This window comes from Xenopus laevis, chromosome 7L (assembly GCF_017654675.1).
Source record: "Xenopus laevis strain J_2021 chromosome 7L, Xenopus_laevis_v10.1, whole genome shotgun sequence".
Classification (NCBI taxonomy): domain Eukaryota; kingdom Metazoa; phylum Chordata; class Amphibia; order Anura; family Pipidae; genus Xenopus; species Xenopus laevis.
The window spans coordinates 125,150,638-125,172,283 of NC_054383.1; the positions used below are offsets into that span (position 1 = coordinate 125,150,638).

Below are 21,646 nucleotides of genomic sequence, written 5' to 3' on the forward strand. Positions count from 1 at the left end.
AAAAAATATGCCATATAAATGCTGAAAATATTCATTTTTTTGTCACAGCCACTGAAGCACAGAGGCCATAAAAAATATGCCATATAAATGCTGAAAATATTCTGTTTTTTTTGGTCGCAGCCACTGAAGCACAGAGGCCAGAAAAAATATGCCATATAAATGCTGAAAATATTCATTTTTTTGTCACAGCCACTGAAGCACAGAGGCCATAAAAAATATGCCATATAAATGCTGAAAATATTCTGTTTTTTTTGGTCGCAGCCACTGAAGCACAGAGGCCATAAAAAATATGCCATATAAATGCTGAAAATATTCATTTTTTTGTCACAGCCACTGAAGCACAGAGGCCAGAAAAACTCAGGATTTACCTGGATTCAAATTAAACCAGTAGGGTTTGCACCCTAGTTTGTAACGGTGGTGGAGGGAGGAGGACGCTAAAGGACAGCTGTATGTGGAGTCATGAGGCGTGCAGAGAAGGACAGCTGCATGGGGAGTCAGAATCAGAAACTCAGCACAAGTCTTCCGGCGTGCAGTAACCCTCCGAGATCCACCCCTCATTCATTTTAATAAAGGTCAGGTAATCCACACTTTTGTGACCTAGGCGAGTTCTCTTCTCAGTTACAATCCCTCCTGCTGCACTGAAGGTCCTTTCTGAGAGGACACTTGAGGCTGGGCAAGACAAGAGGTTCATGGCAAATTGTGACAGCTCTGGCCACAGATCAAGCCTGCGCACCCAGTAGTCCAGGGGTTCATCGCTCCTCAGAGTGTCGATATCTGCAGTTAATGCCAGGTAGTCCGCTACCTGCCGGTCGAGGCGTTCTTTGAGGGTGGATCCCGAAGGGTTCTGCCGCTGCCTTGGACTGAAAAACATTTGCATGTCTGACGTTACAGACTGGCCAAAGGGCTTTGTCCTTGCAGGTGTGCTCGTGGCAGGATTACTGGCACCTCTGCCCCTGGAATGTTGATGAGTTCCTGAAGTGACATCACCCTTAAAAGCATTGTACAACATGTTTTGCAGGCTGGTTTGTAAATGCAGCATCCTTTCAGACTTGTGGTATGTTGGTAACATTTCTGCCACTTTATGCTTGTACCGAGGGTCTAGTAGAGTCGCGACCCAGTACAGGTCCTTCTCCTTAAGCCTCTTGATACGGGGGTCCTTCAACAGGCATGACAGCATGAAAGACCCCATTCTCACAAGGTTGGATGCAGAGGTATCCATCTCCGCTTCCTCGTTATCAAGGACTGCATCATCCACGGTCTCCTCCCCCCAGCCACGTACAAGACCAGGGGTCCCCAAAAGGTCACCACTAGCCCCCTGGGAAGCCTGCTCCTGTTGGTCCTCCTCCTCCACAAAGCCACCTTCCTCCTCTGACTCCACTTCTGACACCTCTCCCTGCGTTGCAGCAGGTGCCTGGGTTCGTTCTGGTGATTCCGACCAGAAATCCTGCGCTTCCTGCTCCTCGTCACGCTGGTCTACAGCCTCATCTGTCACTCGTCGCACGGCACGCTCCAGGAAGAAAGCGAAGGGTATTAGGTCGCTGATGGTGCCTTCGGTGCGACTGACCATATTTGTAACCTCTTCAAAAGGGCGCATGAGCCTGCAGGCATCGCGCATAAGCACCCAGTAACGGGGTAAAAAAATCCCCAGCTCTGCAGATCCAGTCCTACCACCCAGTTCAAACAGGTATTCGTTGACGGCTCTTTGTTGTTGCAGCAGACGTTCCAACATGAGGAGCGTTGAATTCCAGCGAGTCTGGCTGTCGCAAATCAAACGCCTGACTGGCATTTTGTAGCGCTGCTGAATGTCAGCAAGGCGTGCCATGGCTGTGTAGGACCGTCTGAAATGGGCCGACACCTTCCTGGACTGCCTGAGAACGTCCTGGAATCCTGGGTACTTTGAGACAAAACGTTGTACTATTAAATTCAGAACATGTGCCATGCAGGGCACATGTGTTAAATTGCCCAGTCTCAGTGCTGCCAACAGATTGCTTCCATTGTCACACACCACTTTTCCGATCTGGTGTGGGGTCAGCCACCGATCGGCCTGTGACTGCAGAGATGACAGGAGTACAGATCCGGTATGGTTTTTGCTTTCCAGGCACGTCATCCCCAAGACAGCATGACAACGGCGTACCTGGCACGTCGAATAGCCTAGGGGGAGCTGGGGGTGCACAGGTGTGGAGGAGGAGGACCCAGCAGCAGAGGACGAAGAAGAGGAAGAAGACGAGGTAGAGAGCGAAGGAGGAGTAGAGGTGGTGGCAGAACCGCGTGCAATCCGTGGCGGTGACACCAACTCCACTGTCGTTGTTGAGCTACACATTCCCTGCTTCCCAGCCATTACCAAGTTCACCCAGTGGGCAGTGTAGGTGACATACCTGCCCTGACCATGCTTGGAGGACCATGCGTCAGTAGTCATATGGACCTTTGGCCCAACACTAAGTGACAGAGATGCGGTGACTTGGCTCTGCACATGGTGGTACAGGTGTGGTATTCCCTTTTTTGAAAAAAAATTGCGGCTGGGTACCTTCCACTGCGGTGTCCCAATTGCTACAAATTTGCGGAAGGCCTCAGAGTCCACCAGCTGGTATAGTAAAAAGCTGGCGGGCTAAGAGTGCGGACAAGCCAGCTGTCAGACGCCGGGCAAGGGGTGACTAGCAGACATTGGCTTCTTACGCTCAAACATGGCCCTCACAGAAACTTGGCTGGGGGCAGATGACTGGGAATGGGAACTAGTGGTCAAGGTGGAAGGCGGAGTGGAGGGTGGTTCAGACGGGTGAAGGACAGCAGAGGTAGAGCAGTAAGATGCTGGACCAGAAGGAGGGTGGCTTTTAGTTTGCCTGTTGCCTTTGAGGTGTTGCTCCCAAAGTGCTTTGTGCTTGCCGTTCATGTGCCTTCGCATAGAAGTTGTACCTATGTGGCTGTTGGGCTTCCCAAGACTCAGTTTCTGACTGCACTCATTGCAAATGACAACGCTTTTGTCAGAGGCACACACATTAAAAAAATCCCACACTGCTGACCTTTTTGAGGCTGGCAATCTGGCGGTAACAGTAGAAGTCGGCGGCGTTGGCGGCAATGGCGGGTGCGTTGGCCGGCTGACCACAGGTGCCGATACATGTTGTTGCCCTACTGTTCCCTGCGAGCTGTCCTCCCTGCTTCTTCTAAGTCTTATTCTCCTCCTGCCTCTCTGACTCTCCGTCTCTCCATCTGAACTATCCTCCTCTTCCTCTCTTCTACTGGGCACCCATAAAACATCAATCTCCTCATCCTCATTCTCCTCAGATGCATCAATTTCTTCTAACAGCTCACAGAAGGAAGCAGCAGCGGGGACCTCCTCGTCATCACTCATTATGTCCATCTCTGTTGTGTTCTCTGCCAGAATTAAATCTGGTGTAACGTCCTCATCTCCTTCATCTTCTTCTGCCAATAATGGTTGCGCATCACTCAGTTCAAGAAACTCATGTGAAAATAACTCCTCTGACTCCAGTGAAGAAGGGGCGCCGGTGGTGGAGGAAGTGTTACGTGGGGTGCCCATAGCAGTGGAGGATGAGGATGTTGTGGTAAAGTTAGAAACGGTAGAGGATGGGGTGTGCTGTGTAAGCCAGTCAACTACCTCTTCAGCATTTTGGGAGTTCAGGGTCATTGCCTTTTTAAAACTGGGCAATTTCCTAGGGCCACAGGATAGCATAGCAGCACGGCCCCTTGTGCCTCTGCGTGGCGGCCTGCCTTTGCCTGGCATTATTTTTAAAACAACAACAACAACAACTCAGGTGGTGTTTCTAGAGACGGTATTATTATTGATATTTAGACAGAATGTGAACAAGCTCACACAGCTAGATGGGAGTTGTTTGAAAATGAAGAAGAAGAACACACTGGGCAAACAAGGCCTACAAGGTCAACGTATACACTACTACAGCAGTGGATACGGAATATATTATTGCTGCCTGAAAAACGTCACTCGGGTGGTGTTTCTAGAGACGGTATTATTATTGATATTTAGACAGAATGTGAACAAGCTCACACAGCTAGATGGTTGTTGTTTGAAAATGAAGAAGAAGAACACACTGGGCAAACAAGGCCTACAAGGTCAACGTATACACTACTACAGCAGTGGATACGGAATATATTATTGCTGCCTGAAAAACGTCACTCGGGTGGTGTTTCTAGAGACGGTATTATTATTGATATTTAGACAGAATGTGAACAAGCTCACACAGCTAGATGGTTGTTGTTTGAAAATGAAGAACACACTGAGCAAATAATGCCTACAAGGTTAACGTATACACTACTACAGCAGTGGATACGATATATATGATTGCTGCCTGAAAAACGTCACTCGGGTGGTGTTTCTAGAGACGGTATTATTATTGATATTTAGACAGAATGTGAACAAGCTCACACAGCTAGATGGTTGTTGTTTGAAAATGAAGAACACACTGAGCAAATAATGCCTACAAGGTTAACGTATACACTACTACAGCAGTGGATACGGAATATATTATTGCTGCCTGAAAAACGTCACTCGGGTGGTGTTTCTAGAGACGGTATTATTATTGATATTTAGACAGAATGTGAACAAGCTCACACAGCTAGATGGTTGTTGTTTGAAAATGAAGAACACACTGAGCAAATAATGCCTGCAAGTGCACTACTATTGGTGCACTACTATGAAGAACAGCAACAGCACTGTACACGTTAAAGAACAGTAAGATAAGTAAAAGAAAAAAAAAATATATGTATATTAAAAAAAATATTTTTCTCGGGTTGGTGCTGCTGAACTACTAGGAGCAGCACAGTAGCACACCAGTCCCACTCCCCAACACTGCTAGACTAATAGCACTGGGCTTATAGTAGCAACTAGCAAAGTAAAAAAACAAAAAAGAAAATAAAAGCAGTCCTTACAAGGACTATTGGGTTATTACAGCAGTCAGCAGATGAGATCAGAAGAGATCAGTGCCCACAGCAGGCAGCTACATACAGAGCACTGCAGTAGAAGGTAGATTACTAGCCAGCAAAGCTACCCTAAAATGTCCCTCAAATCCCTGCAGACTTCTGTCCCTCGAATACAGAGCAGTATCAAGTAGATTACTAGCCAGCAAACTTACTATCTACTGTCCCTCAAATCAGTGAAATCACTAACAGCTCTCTCCCTACACTAGCTCTTCCAAGCACACACAGGCAGAATGAAAAAACGCTGCAGGGCTTCAGTTTATATATGGAAGGGGAGTGGTCCAGGGGGTGTGGGGGTGGTCCAGGAGGGAGAGCTTCCTGATTGGCTGCCATGTATCTGCTGGTCTGGGGTGAGAGGTCAAAAAAAAGCGCCAGGTAAGGCGAACCCAAAATGGCGAACGTCGCGCGACGTTCGAGAACTTGCGGCGGACGCGAACAGCCGATGTTCGCGCGAACAAGTTCGCCGGCGAACAGTCCGCGACATCCCTAAATACCTTGGCCTGGCCCTGAACAACCCATTGTAGTGGAAGGTTCTTCTAACCCACTGGTATTCCTGTGAGTCCTTTTCCATGTTGAGTGAATGGAGTTTTTCTTCTGGGCAGCTGTAATATTAGTGATTGTGCTATTAGAGCAATGAGAGTAATGAGCGGGCCTTTATAATCCGACGCTGGCACATGTTATTCTGGCACAGCATGGGATTAAGGTTAATGCAGAAAGCCAGCGGGATCCTCTAAACCCACAAATATTCGCCCAGCATGGTTTGATGCAATGTGTAACTAATCTACTTTTTCAGCAGATGCCTGAATTGTCTCATCAGTAATTTGTCATTCTTCTGTGTCAGAACATTGGAGACTTGTCCAACTGTATTTGCAGAAGCCTCTCTCTATTAGTAGTACGTGGATTCATTCCAGCAAATAATTTAATGGACCTCAAAACTGTAGGGGGGCTGTGATATTTATAAGGAGAGACATTACCCAGAATTCCATCTATGCAGAAAGATGATTATTAGTGTTAAACTCAAGAGGCTGCTGAGCCTGGATATCAGGGAATCTACACTATAGGGCCCATCAGCTCTCTTAAGGGCCTTGTCAGATCATTATCATATTTAAATGCATGGGATTTTGGAGTGGCTGATGGATATTAGGTTCTCTCGAAGACCTGACATTGCCACGGTAAGTACAGGTATGGGATCTGTTATCCGGAAACCCGTTATCCAGAAAGATCCGAAATGACAGAAAGACTGCCTCCCATAGACTCCATTTTATCCAAATAATCCAAATTTTGAAAAATGATTTCCTTTTTCTCTGTAATAATAAAACAGTAGCTTGTACTTGATCCACACTAAGATATAATGAATTATTATTTGAATCAAAACCAGCCTATTGGGTTTTTTTAATGCTCGCATGATTTTATAGCAGATTTGAGTTATGAAGATCCAAATTACGGAAAGATCCCTTATCCAGAAAACCCAAGGTCCCAAGCATTCTGGATAACAGGTCCCTTACCTGTATAGTAATCTGTAAACCAGGTAGGGATCTGCAGCAATAAAGAAGTGGAGTATTGCCAGACAGGGAAAAAACTTGTTATGTGACATTGGTCTACAAGACATACGATGTTTCACCACATCCCCAAAATATTTCCCCTTATCTGGATGCTTGACAAAGGGGTTTACCCCCAAAACGCTGCACTTTTGCAAATAAACACAGCAAGAGTTTGTCCCTGCTTGGACTTTGACCTGAGTGCCAGTGAAATTATTTGTTCTCACGAGTTTTGGAGGTTTTCGAAGTCGGCTTCATTCACGTTACAGAGAACCAGGGTGTGCAAGGTAATATTACATTATTCCACATTGGTCTACAAGACATACAATGTTTCACCACATCCCCAAAATATTTCCCCTTATCTGGATGCTTAGGGCCAAAGACCAAGGTTTAAAAAAACTGTAAAGTGTCTTGATTAAAAAGTTGGTGTCTGACCAATACTGAAAAGAGATGAAGGAGATGAGGGTGGGATTAGGCTACAGAAGTATAAAAGGAGGTCCCAGTGGGCCCAGGCCTTGGTGGGATCTAACCTAGTGCACTGCCATTCCAACTGTGGCCCTATAACATTTCACACTATCCAATGGTGTAACTAGATGTTACTGAGCCCAAAGCAAATTCAATTTAGGGCTGGGGTCTGGGGCCCAGCGGGTGGCTGCATCAGGGGACCCCCCACACACACACACCCCCTGGCCCCCCACCCCAGACGCAACCGCCCTCCAACTGACCCCAGCCGCAACCCTCTCCCCCAACCCTCCACCCAGTGCGTACCTATTTTCTTCTAGGTGGAACACGATTGGGCAATTAGGGGAGAACAAAGAGCAGTGTGGGAGGTGGGGTTTTGTTTATTCTCTGTGTCCCGCCCAGTCCCACCCTGCCCCAAAATATTGATAAGTTGGCTAACTCCACCAAGATATATTGAAATTGGTAATTAATTAGAGCCTTACTGGGTCCTCCACACTCCTGCTCCCTTGCAATGTGGAGGGCCCAAGGTGTCAGGTTCTCTGGTGGGCCCTATAATACCCAATCTGTCATTGACTAAAGTACACAAGTATCTCTAAAACATCAAACGTCTAAACAAATTGATAAAAAGTAGGATGATGCGCAAACAGGTACGTTTAATCCCTTGTTCTCCTGCGCCTGAAAGCAGTGCAGATACCAGCATGTTTCTGGGGTGGCATTTTGGATGCCCCATTTCATTCAGACACACAATCTAGGGACCATCAACAGGTGTAAAGAGAAATAAGGCTCTGTACTAGTCACCTATCTTTGACAGGTATTAAATATTGCTCCCACAATGCTGCTCTTACATTGCTGTATCTTGGACATAGGTGCTCTGTAACTGAGCATTAAGGGGAGTGATTTTGCACCCAATATTGCTGTTGGCGGTATCAGTCCATCGTTGAAGCATAACTAAAGCTGCCCATGTCAATACATGATGTCCTACTGGTCTTTCTGTAAATACAGCAACATCTATAGAAAAACACTCAACAAACAAGCAACTGCAAAAAGCCAAGGCCAACCCTCATTCACACACACAGCCGAGTGACGCTGCTATTCAGGCTCGCAACTGGAACACCTACAGCAACTATTAGCTCCAGGCTTAGAGAAAGAAGGTCGAGGGAGGAGGAGAGACGGAGGGACGGAGCCGGGGCAAAACTGGTGCAACCACATACAGCAAAGGGCAGAAGGAACAAAGACAATCAGAAGAAGAAGGAAGAAAAGGGAAAATAAATATGAGCAAGTGGCTGTCTCTCCTGACCCTCTGCTTCTTCCTACCTGTTGGTGAGTTTCATGTCTCTGTGTACTGTAGTGTACAACAAGCCATATAGGGATTTACTCACATTGCTCTCTGTGCACTTGTATAGGGTTTCATGGACAATGATTACAGACTCATCTCTATTTTCCCCCTTTGATTAATATGCACCCCAAAAATGGGGCAAGCTTTATTTTCAATTACTGATAAATATGCCCCCATATGTGGTTAACATACAAGTAACATCGGGTCTTAGTTGACTGTTCCTGTATAAGTGGTTTTGGTATGTTAATATGAGGGGTGCTGGTTAAAGGGAAACAACACTATTAGTAATGGGTGGAGGGCACACCAATTCAGCAAATGCTGTAGGTAAACAGTGCAAGAGGTGCAAACATCAAAAGGGTACCCCTACAATGGGTACCCCACAACGTAACAATATATAGATAGGTATGCACACTCAAAAGAAGACAAGTATGGTATATTTAAAATAAAGTTTTACTTATTTATGCAAATAATACACACAAAGCCACAATAGTAGGCCTGTATAATACAATACATAAGCTTACATGGTATATACCTAACGTTTAAACATAGCCACAATTACATAACAGTAAACAGTAAGTATTACAATTATACAGCAAGGAGCAGATACACCTACCACCAGTATGAGAATGGCCCCAACGTTTCGGCGTAAGCCTTTGTCAAGGGGATTCTCATACTGGTGGTAGGTGTATCTGCTCCTTGCTGTATAATTGTAATACTTACTGTTTACTGTTATGTAATTGTGGCTATGTTTAAACGTTAGGTATATACCATGTAAGCTTATGTATTGTATTATACAGGCCTACTATTGTGGCTTTGTGTGTATTATTTGCATAAATAAGTAAAACTTTATTTTAAATATACCATACTTGTCTTCTTTTGAGTGTGCATACCTATCTATATATTGAAACAACACTATTATTCAGTTATTTTAATTATGATCCAATAAGCTAAACCTATTAATCGACATCAACCTTTTATTGGGTCATATACAGTAAGTGGCAGTGCCATACTTCTAATCTAATAGCACTGGCAATAGTCAGCCTATTGTAGAATGTTAGCTTGGCTCAGGGCCGGAACTAGGGGTAGGCAGAGTAGGCAAGTGCCTAGGGTGCAAAGCAGGGGGGGGGGCTCCAGGCCCCTTCTCTGCGTCTCCTACACCCTCGTCTGCTCCCCGCTCACTGCTCTGGCCGGCGTCTGCAATCCGTCCGCTTCTTTGTTTCGCACATGCATGTCTTTTTTGCGCATGCGCACTCAAGGTTTTCGAGTATGCACACCTGCAGTTTTCCGCGCATGCGCACGTTGTTGGACGCTACGACCGGCCAGGCAGCCTTTGGCACCTGGCCAGATTGGCCCAGCACTGGCTTAGCTTTAGTATACATTAGGGATGCACTGAATTCACTATTTGGGATTCGGCTGAATCCTTGAATCTTTCATGAAAGATTTGGCCGAATACCAAACCGAATCAAAATCCTAATTTGCATTTGTAAATTAGGGAAGGAAGTTAAAAAGTGGGGAAAACTTTTTTTACTATCTTGTTTTGTGACAAAAAGTTGCGTGATTTCCCTTCCCACCCCTAACTTCCATATGCCAATTATGATTCGGTTTGGCCAGGCACAAGAATTCGACCAAATCGGAATACTGCTGAAAAAGGCCGAAATCCCGAACCGAATCCTGGATTCAGTGCATGCCTATAAAACATTACCCTTTGTACTATGAAAGAGGAAGGTGCATCATGCAAAAAACAGGTGCAAAGCTCAATGTTTGGGTCTAAAGGGCACAATTTCAGCATTGAAGGGACCTTGTTTTACACATACTGCCCTATAAAACCCATACACAGAAATCAGGCTTCATTCACTTAATGCAAGAAGAGTATTAAGCTCAGAATTGGGTCACAATTTGCCACCATACGAAAGGCACTTGTGCCAGGACACATTATATTTTAGCTAAAAATGCTTAAATCGTTGTGTCTGTTAATTGTGCCTTAAACGTGAATAGCAATGTGCAGTACTTGGGAACAAAAGAACAAGGTGATATAAGCAAATGTCAAGGATGTGGTTATACCGATACTGACTCAAAGGCAACTTGGAATTTAGGAACAGGACAAGAATTACACCCAGAATTCTGGGAAACTGCAGCATTGTAAGGAAAAACATGGCAGACTCTAGCTATGTTTACATTTTTTCATTTGCTGTCTCTCAGTAGATGAGGCTCGGTGGTTCAATATATACTAATTACTTAACACAATGTCAATTTCATTGCCCAGGGTGAGGAATGGTAGTTGTCCTCTTTGAATAAATCTTCTTTTTCTCCAGTATTCTCTCTGAAATGTTACCAGTGCACCGGATTGCCCTATGACTGCCAGGAGACAGAGCAGCTTTGCCAAATTAACCAGACCAGTTGCATGTCGCAGGCATTCACTGACGTAGGTAAGATCTGAGCCCCTTCTCTTCCTTTTATTGCATGTGCCCATGTTTGCATTGATCGATACTATGGGATCAATCCTGGGACAACAACACATGAAAATGGTCTTATCCTATAGAAAGGTCCTCTTTCCATGCTGCTTTCCCTCATATCAACTCAAGAATCTCTACATTTAGTGTTGTATTCATAAGCAGGGCTGATCCTATCAAATGTGGGGCCCAATTGGGACCATGTTGGCGGGGCCCCTGGACAAAGTGTTGCTGGCTACTGACAGACCAAGTATTTAGGAAAATAAGGGCATACAGGCACAAAATAGAAAGGAAATGGGCAGACAAGGTAAGAGAATGAGAGGGATGAAATAGGGGCACATAATAGGGGCACACGAGGTAAGAGAGAGAGGGAGGAAATAGGAGAGTGGACTGGGCCAATTAGTTTGGGGCAGGCTGGGCCGATTCAGCTTGGGAGCAGGCTTGGTTGGATTGGGGGCAGGCAGGGCCTATCAAGGTTGGAGGAAAGCTGGGCCTATGAGAGTTGGGGGCAGGCTAGACCTATGGAGTTGGGTGATAGACTGGCTTATCAGAGTTGGGGGTGGGCTGGACCTATGGATTTGGGGATGGGCTGGACAAAGTTGGGGGCAGGCCAGGCAGCATCATGTGCTGAGGGAAATATTATCTGTGCTGCCCTGTGGTGCGGGGCCCCCAGAGGTGCGGGGCCCTATTGGGCCCAATTGGTCCAATAGGCCTAAGGCCGGCCCTGTTCATAAGGGACACAATTGAGGTCCTGGATAAGGTCTATTTTATCTAATACTCCAGGGATGCTACACCACTACCCATAGCCAGAAGCCTTATGCTAGTCTAACTAGACCTCCCCATGTTTTCCAGTCATTTCCTTCTGATGTAGCTCTCAATCTTCAAACCTTTCAAGTAGTTGAAAATATACAATGGGCCAATTTGGAGTGTGAGTTTCTATTGTGCATGCAGTTTGCATACCCTACACCAGTGGTCCCCAACCAGTAGCTCGTGAGCAACATGTTGCTCTCCAACCCCTTGGATGTTGCTCCCAGTGGCTTTAAAGCAGGTGCTTATTTTTGAATTCCAGGTTTAGAAGCAAGTTTTAATTGCATTAAAACTAAGTATAGTGCCAAGTAGAGCCTCCTGTAGGCTGCCAGTCCACATAGGGGCTACCATATAGCCAATCACAGCCCTTATTTGGCACCCCAAGGGACTTTTTCATGCTTGTGTTGCTCCCCAACTCTTTTTACATTTGAATGTGGCTCATGGGTAAAAAAGGTTGGGGACCCCTGCCCTACACTATCGATTTGGAGGAGTAAGGCCACATTGGGGATCAGAAATGGTAATGTTCTTGGGAATAATGTTTCTGCATGGTTTTAAGTTTGTACATTTTTAATACATTCTATAATTCTTAGAGCATCCATTGATGCTCTAAGACTACAACTGTAGGAGTCTCCGTCACTTCTGGAGATCAGAAACTCAATATTTATTATTGTTTAGCGTTTCACAGGGGTCAAAACACTCAGGAACAGGATTACTTCTGTATTTTGTAACTATAACACCCCATACTGGACTTACGTTTCTTCACTCGGCTTCCTGCAAGGACCATGCCTGTATCAGGGTTTGCTATCTTTTCCAAATATCTCATTCTGTCGGAAGAGCCTCAACTATGGAAAACCAATGGGAGAAATAAAAATAAAATAGTAACACTGGAGCAAATAATAATGATGATAACGATAATGATTGTTTTTCTTGCAGACAATGGGACTATTAAAGAATGGACATACAAGGGATGCTCTCAGGGACTTGTGTGCAATGAATCTGCGTATTTAGATCGGGGGAGCAGGAAGACTTATATCAGTTCTAGCTGCTGTTCCACAAACTTCTGCAATGTAGGAACCTACTATGGTGAGTGATATGAACACTTTCAAGTTCATACCATTTAGATTAAGACCACTGCCCTGTAGTCTTCGAAGAATTAATTAAAACTGGTAGGGAATCTGTTATCTGGAAAGCCATTATCCAGAAAGCTCTGAATTACGGAAAGGCTGTCTCCCGTAGACTCCATTTTCCCGAAATAATCCAAATTTTTTAAAATTATTTCCCTTTTCTCTGTAATAATAAAACAGTAGCTTGTACTTGATCCCAATTAAGATATAATGCATCCTTATTGGAAGCCAAACCAGACTATTGGGTTTATTTAATGTTTGCATGATTTTCTAGTAGATTTAAGGTATGAAGATCCAAATTATGGAAAGATCCATTATCTGAAAAACCCCAGGTCCCGAGCTTTCTGGATAACAGGTCCCATACCTGTATGTGTTTGTAAATTTAGGATGACAGAATTTGTTTTCCAAGGAGGCAACAACTCCTTGGAGCTTAGAGGTTTGTGGCTTAGGTGCATGGAGAATGACTTTCCCGTTTTTTGGCATAACAGTTATCCCAGGAATCACTAATGTTCTTCCAGTCCATCATTATGATCTAACCCTGGTGCTGCATTTCTTCCTCTACAGCCCTTGTCCCAGTTGCTGCTCTCTACTGTAAGTCCTGCGAAGGGAATAGTGATTCGTGTTCTTCGCAAAACCTGACAAGCGTCCAGTGTTCGGGATTCCACGATCGTTGCATGACAGTCACTACTGTCTTTAACAATGGTAAGGTCACAGAGGAACAAAGATTTGATTGTGATTTTCTATTCAGAACTTCTATAGTTTCAAGGATGCTGGTCCATTTACCTAATCTGGTCTGGTTCTTAAGGTCAAACTAAGGCAGCACCTGAAGCTGAAGGGGTCCTATATGGTCCAGTTAAGAAATACTACACCTAGCCTAGCATTAAAAATGAGTGTGTGTAAAGCAAAGTAAGGACAGTATTGCAAGCAATACGCATTTGAGACAGCAATAAAGTATAAGGGATATACAGGCATCTGTTATTCTGAAACCATCTGGCCATCTCCCCTAGACTCCGGTATAATGAAATCATTCTCTCTGTAATAATAAAACAGTACTTGATCCCATCTAAGATATAATTAATCCTTATTGGAGGCAAAACAATCCTGTTGGGTGTATTTAATGTTTAAATGATATTTTAGTAGACCTAAAGGGGTGGTTCACCTTTAAGTTAACTTGTAGTATGTTGTAGAATGGCCAATTGTAAGAAACTTTTCATTTGGTCTCTTTTATGTATATTTCATAGTTATTTTTAAATTATTTGTCTTTTTCATGTGACCGTTTCCCACTTTCAAATGGGGGTTGTTAACCTCATCTAAAAACAAATGCTCTGTAAGGCTACACATGTTTTGTTATTGATACTTTTTATTACTCATCTTTCTCTCCTATTCATATTCCAGTCTCTTATTCCAATCAATCTATGGCTACTAGGGTAATTTGGACCCTAGCAACCAGATTTCAAGCTGGAGAGCTGCTGAATAAAAAGCTAAATGACTAAAAAACCACAAATAATAAAAAATTAAAGCCAACTGCAAATTGTCTCAGAATATCACTCTCTACATCATACTAAAAGTTAACTCAAAGGTGAACAACCCGTTTATACAAAAAAAAAAAGAGGAGCTGGTCTTAGTGCAGAAGGCCTAGCCCAAATAAATTGTCAGTAGTTGGCACATGTTTTATAAAGATGAATGTAAATAAAGGCATGTAAGTCTGACATCTGTAGTGGGCAAGGTTTTCTGAGAGATCAAGATTATGTTCTGGAAGTGCATCTGTGTTTGCTCATGGGTCATAAATGCAGAACAATGGAATCCTTGCTGGGGACCTCAACTGGCAATTTTATAACTTTATGTCTAATTATACTCAGGTTTATTGATATTATTACCAGCAGATGATGTCCAGCAGTGTAACTACGATTTTTCCACTTCCAGGCACTTTAAGCTCAGAATCAGCAATTAAAGGCTGTGGGACGGGTAACCTCTGTAATCGAAGTCTGGAATACAACAGCGGCAATGGGAGGATATACACATCTGTATCTTGCTGTGGGAAGACCAACTGCAACACTGGCAGAAACACTGGTATTCTAACACCTTCCCATTTTCCTTATCACAGATACAACAATGCCAATTAATTGTGATATAACATACCACAACATAAGCACATTGCTTACAAGGGCGGCGGTGATCCTTTTAACAAAGTGAAGGGCACAAACGGGGGCCTTAACCAAAAAAGAAGGGACGGAACTACAGAAGAAGCAGACCCTGCGGCTGCTGGGTTGCAGGTCTGGGTTGAGCTCTTCTCCTGCTCTCACCACCCGTGACCTAGCACTGCCAGCTTCTTTTTCCTAAATTTTATATTTTATAATTGCGGGGCGGGTCTATAAATAGAGGGGGGGCAGTGGGCTGGGCCGGATATGGGTTGAGAGGGGGCAGGTTAGGGTCGGGTGCGGGTTGAGAGTTTTATGTCCTTGAAAGCTGAAGAAGTAGCTAGCCACCTTGTAAGCTAAGATCTGTATTGTCTGCAGTTACATTCAACGAGACCCTGAATGGATTGATGTGCTATGCGTGCAATGAGACAGGGAAAGGAGAATGTCGAACTCCAACCACAGTCAGTTGTACGGGGAACATGTCCTCCTGCTTAGACATTATAGGTGAGTCACCATTTACCAATTCTTTGTCTGATATTCCTCCCATATTTCTGTTTTCTCACAATTAATGCATAACACAAGACTGTCTCTACTTGCAGGCTTTCCCAGAGGCAACACTCTGATAAGAGGCTGCTGCTCCCAAGATGTGTGTCTGGGTATCTCAGCATCCATGTCAGTTCAAGTGAGTCAGAAGCAGTACTGCTGCTCTGGAAATCTGTGTAATAATGGGGACATTAATTCATATTTCAGTACAGGCTCAATCATGGCGCACAGCAATGTGTCCATCATGGGGATAGCCTTGTTGGTCCTCACAGTGGTGACCAGGACAATGTTGTAGTCTGGCTCGTGTGCCATAAGAACTTCAAGAACAAATCATGTTGGGGTAGAAGATCCATGTAAATATCTGCTATGTGTATACAGGAGTTATAGGAAGATCTTTCACAGAAAACTTTTTGTGTTGTTGAAGAACCTCATTGGAAAACCATTATCGTGGAAAGGACATATTTGTATTCTTGGAAAGGCCCAAAAACATTGGACATACAAAGAATTATCTCAGATTTTCATTTTAAATGTATCCTGCTTTTTTATATATATAATTTTTTTGGTAAAAGTAAAAGAATGATTAAATGTACTCCACAAACTCACCTTAATGTATAGTCTGCACCATCATCAGGGAGGTACAAGACAAGGTTGTGTGGTCTAGTTAATATGCTGAATGGTGGAAAACACAGAGTCTTGGTGGAGCAGGTCTTCCAGGCCACCAATAAGAGAAGGGCAGAGGTCAATCACAGACCCATGACATAGGCCCGAGCCAGGAAGTGCTAAGAGCAACCACAAGGTCAGCAACGCCAAAAAAACTTGACTGCAAAAGCCACCCATACAACTGAAAAAGCAGTAACCTTCTGAATTGCTTTTATATTGTCCTCAATTAGCATCTTCTCATATAGAAAGGCAACATAGTCACCTCGAGCAGATAATGATCACCTAAGTCTGTACCAGTGTTATAAGTTAGGACTTACTTTGGTCATAAGTGGTCAGGATATAAATAACTAGCAGATCTTTCAGCAGCTTCTATAAAAATTATACAAGAACCACAAATGAATGAGCTGCCTTGGGCCTGCCAAGAAGTAGGACATATATAGTATAATGGCTGGGACTCCTAACAAAACAAGCGAGCCAACAAGAGTGTCTGGAAAAAGACTGGACTTTAGCAATTGCAGAAGGAAATTGCAGGGGAGCTGGGTTACCATTTTTCACAGATCTATTGGAAACGGACTTTGTCTTACCTGCCAGATAATTGATACTATACTCAACACAATGGAAATCTACTGTACAACAGTATGATACATGAACTGGTGACCATCACCATTACACCCCATGTTCAAAAACTATTTCCATTTTATTATTGTTATCATCATCAATGAAATATTATTATATTGTAAGCTCTTTTGGGCAGGGCCCTCTTCACCTCTTGTATTGGTTTCTGCTTTATATGTAATTCTGTATGTTTATGTCTAAAGCCATTCCTTGTACAGCGCTTTGGAATATGTTGGCATTTTATAAATACATGATAATAATAATAATACCAGAAAATAATGCTAATGATCTATACTTCCAACAAGCCATAGATGAGATTCCGACCATTGATAACTGGGAAACTGGCCAGGGGACTTTTATAAGTATTTACATGGCCTATAACACAACAGTGGAAACCAATTATTGAATCAATCAGTCAATCAATCACTGGATCATGAATAAACCCACAGAAAGACTAATGCCTTGATTTCCCTAAAAGGGGCTGTTCACCTTTCAGTTAACTTTTAGTATGATATGGGGGCAAATTCACTAAGATTCGTAGTTGCGCCAGACGTAACTTCGCCGCACTTCGCGACACTTCGCCAGGCGTAGTTTCGCCAGCGCTTCGCAAATTCACTAAAATCCGAAGTTGCGCTCAGGGGTAGCGTAAGGTTGCGAAGTTGCGCTAGTGTTCATTTGCTAAGTAAAGCGAAGTTACGCTAGCGAAGACTAATTTGCATACGGCGCGAAATTTAAATTTCAATGGAGGAATATGTATCTGCACTACAAATGCCTAGAAAACCTTCAAATCATCAAATAAAAATTTTATTTTTCCCTACACATGTGCCCACTGTCTAGGTAAGTTGCCATGAGTCAGGAAATGTAGGGGGGAGGAAGGGGAGCCCTAAAATTTTCGATCTTTTTCAGCCTATCACCCATAATGTAGAAAACACGCCAGCGTTTTTTGGGACTTAGAACAATTTTTGACTTTTTTTGAAACAATCCCTATCTACTCTATTGCGCTTCGCCAGGTCTGAGGTGGCGAAGGAAGTCTAGCGTAAAAGGTAGCGTTCAGTACACTGCGCGCGTTAGTGAATTTGCGTAGTTACGTCGCTAGCGAAACTTCGCCAGGCGTAAGGGTGCGAAGTAACACTAGCGAAACTACGCCAGTGTTCGTTAGTGAATTTGCACAGTAACGAAAATGACAAATGCTAGTGAAGTAACGCTAGCGTTCGGTTCTTCGGCGCTTAGTGAATTTGCCCCCATAGAGAGGGATATTCTGAGACAATTTGCAATGGGTTTTCCTTTTTTATTATTGAAGGTTTTTGAGTTATTTAGCTTTTTATTCATCGGCTCTCCAGTTTGCAATTTCAGCAATCTGGTTGCTAGGGTCCAAATTAACCTAGCAACCATGAATTGATTTGAATAAGAGACTGGAATATGAATAGGAGAGACCTGAATAGAAAGATGAGTAATAAAAAGTAACAATAACAATACATTTGTAGCCTTACAGAGCATTTGTTTTTTAGATGGGGTCAGTGACTCCCATTTGAAAGCTGGAAAGTGTCAGAAGTAAAAGGCAGATCATTAAAAAACTATAAGAAATAAATAATGAAGACTAATCAACCCCTTTAAAACAGAGCAATACCCGATACAACAGAGGCTAGTAATATTTCATATATCAACAGCAGCGAGACTATTGATTGCTGAACCATAGAAATATTCTGTCCATGAGCCAAGCACAAGGCACACTCTCCAGGAAAGGGAGAAACATTGTATAGCCAAATTCTGCATTATTTAATAATAAAATATTTTTTCGTTTTGCTTCTCATGGATAAGGTTCTAGTGTTGTCCTTTAATGCGGAAGTGCAACATTTCAGGGCACGCCCCTTTGTCATGCATGCTTGACGAAGGGGCGTGCCCCGAAACGTTGCACTTCCGCATTAAAATTTTTGCAAGGTTTTTACCTTCAACAGCAGCCTTGTGTGCCTGTGTGCTTACCTTCTATAGATATTTGGAGGTTGCCTTTACCGCTATCACTGGACTTATTGATATAGTAAGGGTATGCGAGAGCTCTTACTTTTCTTAGTGTCTCCCATAGACGCTATTTTATCAAAATAATCCAATTTTTTAAAAGATAATTTCTTTTTTCTCTGTAATAATAAAACAGTAGCTTGTACTTGATCCCAAGATATAATTAACCCTTATTGGAAGCAAAACCTATTGGGTTTATTTAATGTTTAAAGGGGTTATTTACTAAACTGCGAATTTATCTGGTCGGGCTTGGGGCTAAACCTGAATCGTTTTTTTTTTTTAAATCGTTTTTTTTTTCGGGATTAATTAAAGCTTGATGCTGCACAAATCCCGAATCAGCCATCTCAGACCTGCCGAGGGTTGTGTAGAAGTCAGTGGCAGAGGTCTCTATCCTAATTGGAAGTTATTGTGGTCTGCGCTGGGTCTAGTTAGAAAATCTGATCATTTCTGGTTTTTCAGCCAAAAACCAGAAAAAATAGTACGATTCGGGGAAAAGCCAGAAAAAATTGTATAATACAATTTTTAATACGATTTTTTGGGGTTTTTCCCCGAACCGATAGATTTGAACTTTTTAAATAATATATAAGGTCAAATGGGGTATGGGAGTTTGGTCGTGGTTTTTTAAATTTAAATAATGATATAAATTCAGATTTTAGTAAGTAACCCTCCCCATGATTTTTTGTAGACTTAAGGTATGAAGATCCAAATTACGTAAAGATCTGTTATCTGGAAAACCCCAGGTCCCGAGCATTCTGGATAACAGGTCCTGTACCTGTATGCCTCTTGTATTCCATCATCGACACGTACAGAACATACAAAATATATGGAGTTTGGTTTATATTCATATTTAAATGTGATTTAATATAGCTCATAACCCTGCTTACTGTGCGGGGCAACATTTATTTCTAGGAGCACAATCTCGGCCAATAAAAGCTATGGTTCCAAGTACAGGTATGGAATTTGTTAACCAGACCTGGGGGTTTCTGAATAACGGATCTTTCCATAATTTGGATCTTCACATCTTAAGTCTACTAGAAAATCATGTAAACATTAAATAAACCCGATGGGCTGGTTTTGCTTCCAATAAGGATTAATTTTATCTTAGTTTGAATCAAGTACAATGTACTGTTTTATTATTACAGGGAAAAGCAATCATTTAAAAAAAAAAATAGATTATTATATTATAATTTGTTTAATATACAGTAATTATATGGGAAACAACCTTTCTGTAATTTGGAGCTTTCTGGATAACGGCTTTCCGGATAACGGATTCCCATACCTGTATAGACTATAAGGCACACATGGCAAATTGTTTTATCTTTAAAAATCTTATGATGGCATTGGCTTTCTTTCCATCTTAATGAAATATAATTATTATTATATAATTATTATAAAATTATTAACGAGGCATCATTTTTCAGATCTGCACGCTTCTGTACTCAACTTCATTATATTCAGGATATAACCTTGATTCTGATCTCCGGCGTTTGCAAATGACTTATGGTGTGAATATCACAAACTGAATTAAAAGAAAAAAATCCAAGTTCCCATTTAAAAGGATGACATTTCCCATTTCATAACGCAAGCGAAAGTCGGAAAGTCGCGGAGAACAGAGCGATAGGTTTCTGACTCTAATATATGACCTTATTAAAAACAATATCACTCACGTTGTCACCCGCTGTGCAATCAATAAGAACTTCACAAGGGCAGAGCTAAAAAAATAATGTAATAATATATGTACATTAGGCACTATATAATAGGATACTGCAGAAAATAAAATATGGATTGGAAAAACATGAACATGTCATTATTGTTCGGTGCCGCAGAATGTAATAGCTTTTCCAGACAGTGCGCATTACGTTATGTCAGGAGTTTAAATTTGTAATGCATTTGGGATTCGCTACAATGCAAACCCATAGGATGAAATTCAAATCCGAATTCCAGACAATGAGAAATATCAGTTTCAATTACTAGTCAACAAATATCCCCTTTTCAAGGATCCAAATCCCTGAGACATGAACTGGATGGGATGATTTGTATAAAGGGTTGCAGTAGCCAATCAGAGGGGAGAAGTGGTTGGAAAGCCCAGGGCAAGAAAAAAAAATTGTTGATCCATTTAATTCCTCTCAATTCCCCTGGATGGTCAGGACTTACACAGTTGTTCCCCCTGTACAATTTTGCCCCTACATACCTGCACTAACCCCCTGGTAAATTATTTTAAAAAGTTGACATCTCTGGTCCATCGCAGTTGGTTTTAAAGTATCTTAACCACAAATGAAGGGACACAGGCAGGGCTACACTGATATATGATGGCCCATTTTCTGGCCATATTTTTTTTTTAGGGCCAGATTTATCAAGGGTCGAAATTCGAAGTAGAAAAAGCTTCGAAATTCAACCATCAAATTGGATTGGTCGAAGTAAAATCGTTCAGTCGAACGATTAAATCCTTCTAATCGAACGATTTGAAGGATTTCAGCCATCGATCGAACGATTTTTCTTCGACTTCAAAACACTTAGAAAAATGCTCTAGAAGGTCCCCATAGGCTAACATAACACTTCGGCAGGTTTAATTTGGCGTAAGTATTGAAGTCGAAGTTTTTTTAAAGAGACAGTACTTCGATTATTGAATGGTCGAATATTTGAACGATTTTACTTTCGAATCGAAGTCAAAGTATCCTATTCGATGGTCGAAGTATCCAAAAAATTACTTCGAATTTCGCATTTTTTTACTTCGAAAATTCCCTCGAATTCACTTCGACCCTTGATAAATCTGCCCCTTAATGTGAAAAAAAATAAAGCAAAAATTCCAAAAATAAATGGATAGACCTTAATTGTCGAACTACTCGAAAATGTATAAGGAGCCAAGGGGGAACAGACCTTAAACCTCCAGCCTAGAAAAGGTCTTGAAGAATATTATCACCTTTGTTATATTGGCTGGCACAAACGTATCCAACAAAGAAGAGGACCATTTTATAAAGTATTTATTCAGAGAAAAAGCATCATACAAACGGCC

General features: G+C 42.5%; 1 protein-coding gene across 1 annotated transcript; it reads left to right on the plus strand.

Annotated features, from left to right (window-relative positions):
* The first annotated feature begins 8,017 nt into the window (after positions 1–8,017).
* LOC108696802 (urokinase plasminogen activator surface receptor-like) lies at positions 8,018–16,840 on the plus strand. The gene is made up of 7 exons (XM_018226450.2): positions 8,018–8,267; positions 10,596–10,709; positions 12,474–12,623; positions 13,229–13,366; positions 14,588–14,734; positions 15,181–15,306; positions 15,402–16,840. Exons 1-7 carry the CDS (start codon positions 8,219–8,221, stop codon positions 15,638–15,640), a joined length of 963 nt encoding a protein of 320 aa, XP_018081939.1. The 5' UTR covers positions 8,018–8,218; the 3' UTR covers positions 15,641–16,840.
* Positions 16,841–21,646: the final 4,806 nt, after the last annotated feature.

Excerpts from the sequence above, each read along its gene's own strand:
- LOC108696802 (XM_018226450.2), top strand. The coding sequence starts at position 8,219 with ATGAGCAAGTGGCTGTCTCTCCTGACCCTCTGCTTCTTCCTACCTGTT. Across the intron at positions 8,268-10,595 it reads CTGCTTCTTCCTACCTGTTG|TATTCTCTCTGAAATGTTAC; the intron begins GTGAGTTTCATG and ends CTTTTTCTCCAG. Across the intron at positions 14,735-15,180 it reads CAACACTGGCAGAAACACTG|TTACATTCAACGAGACCCTG; the intron begins GTATTCTAACAC and ends TATTGTCTGCAG.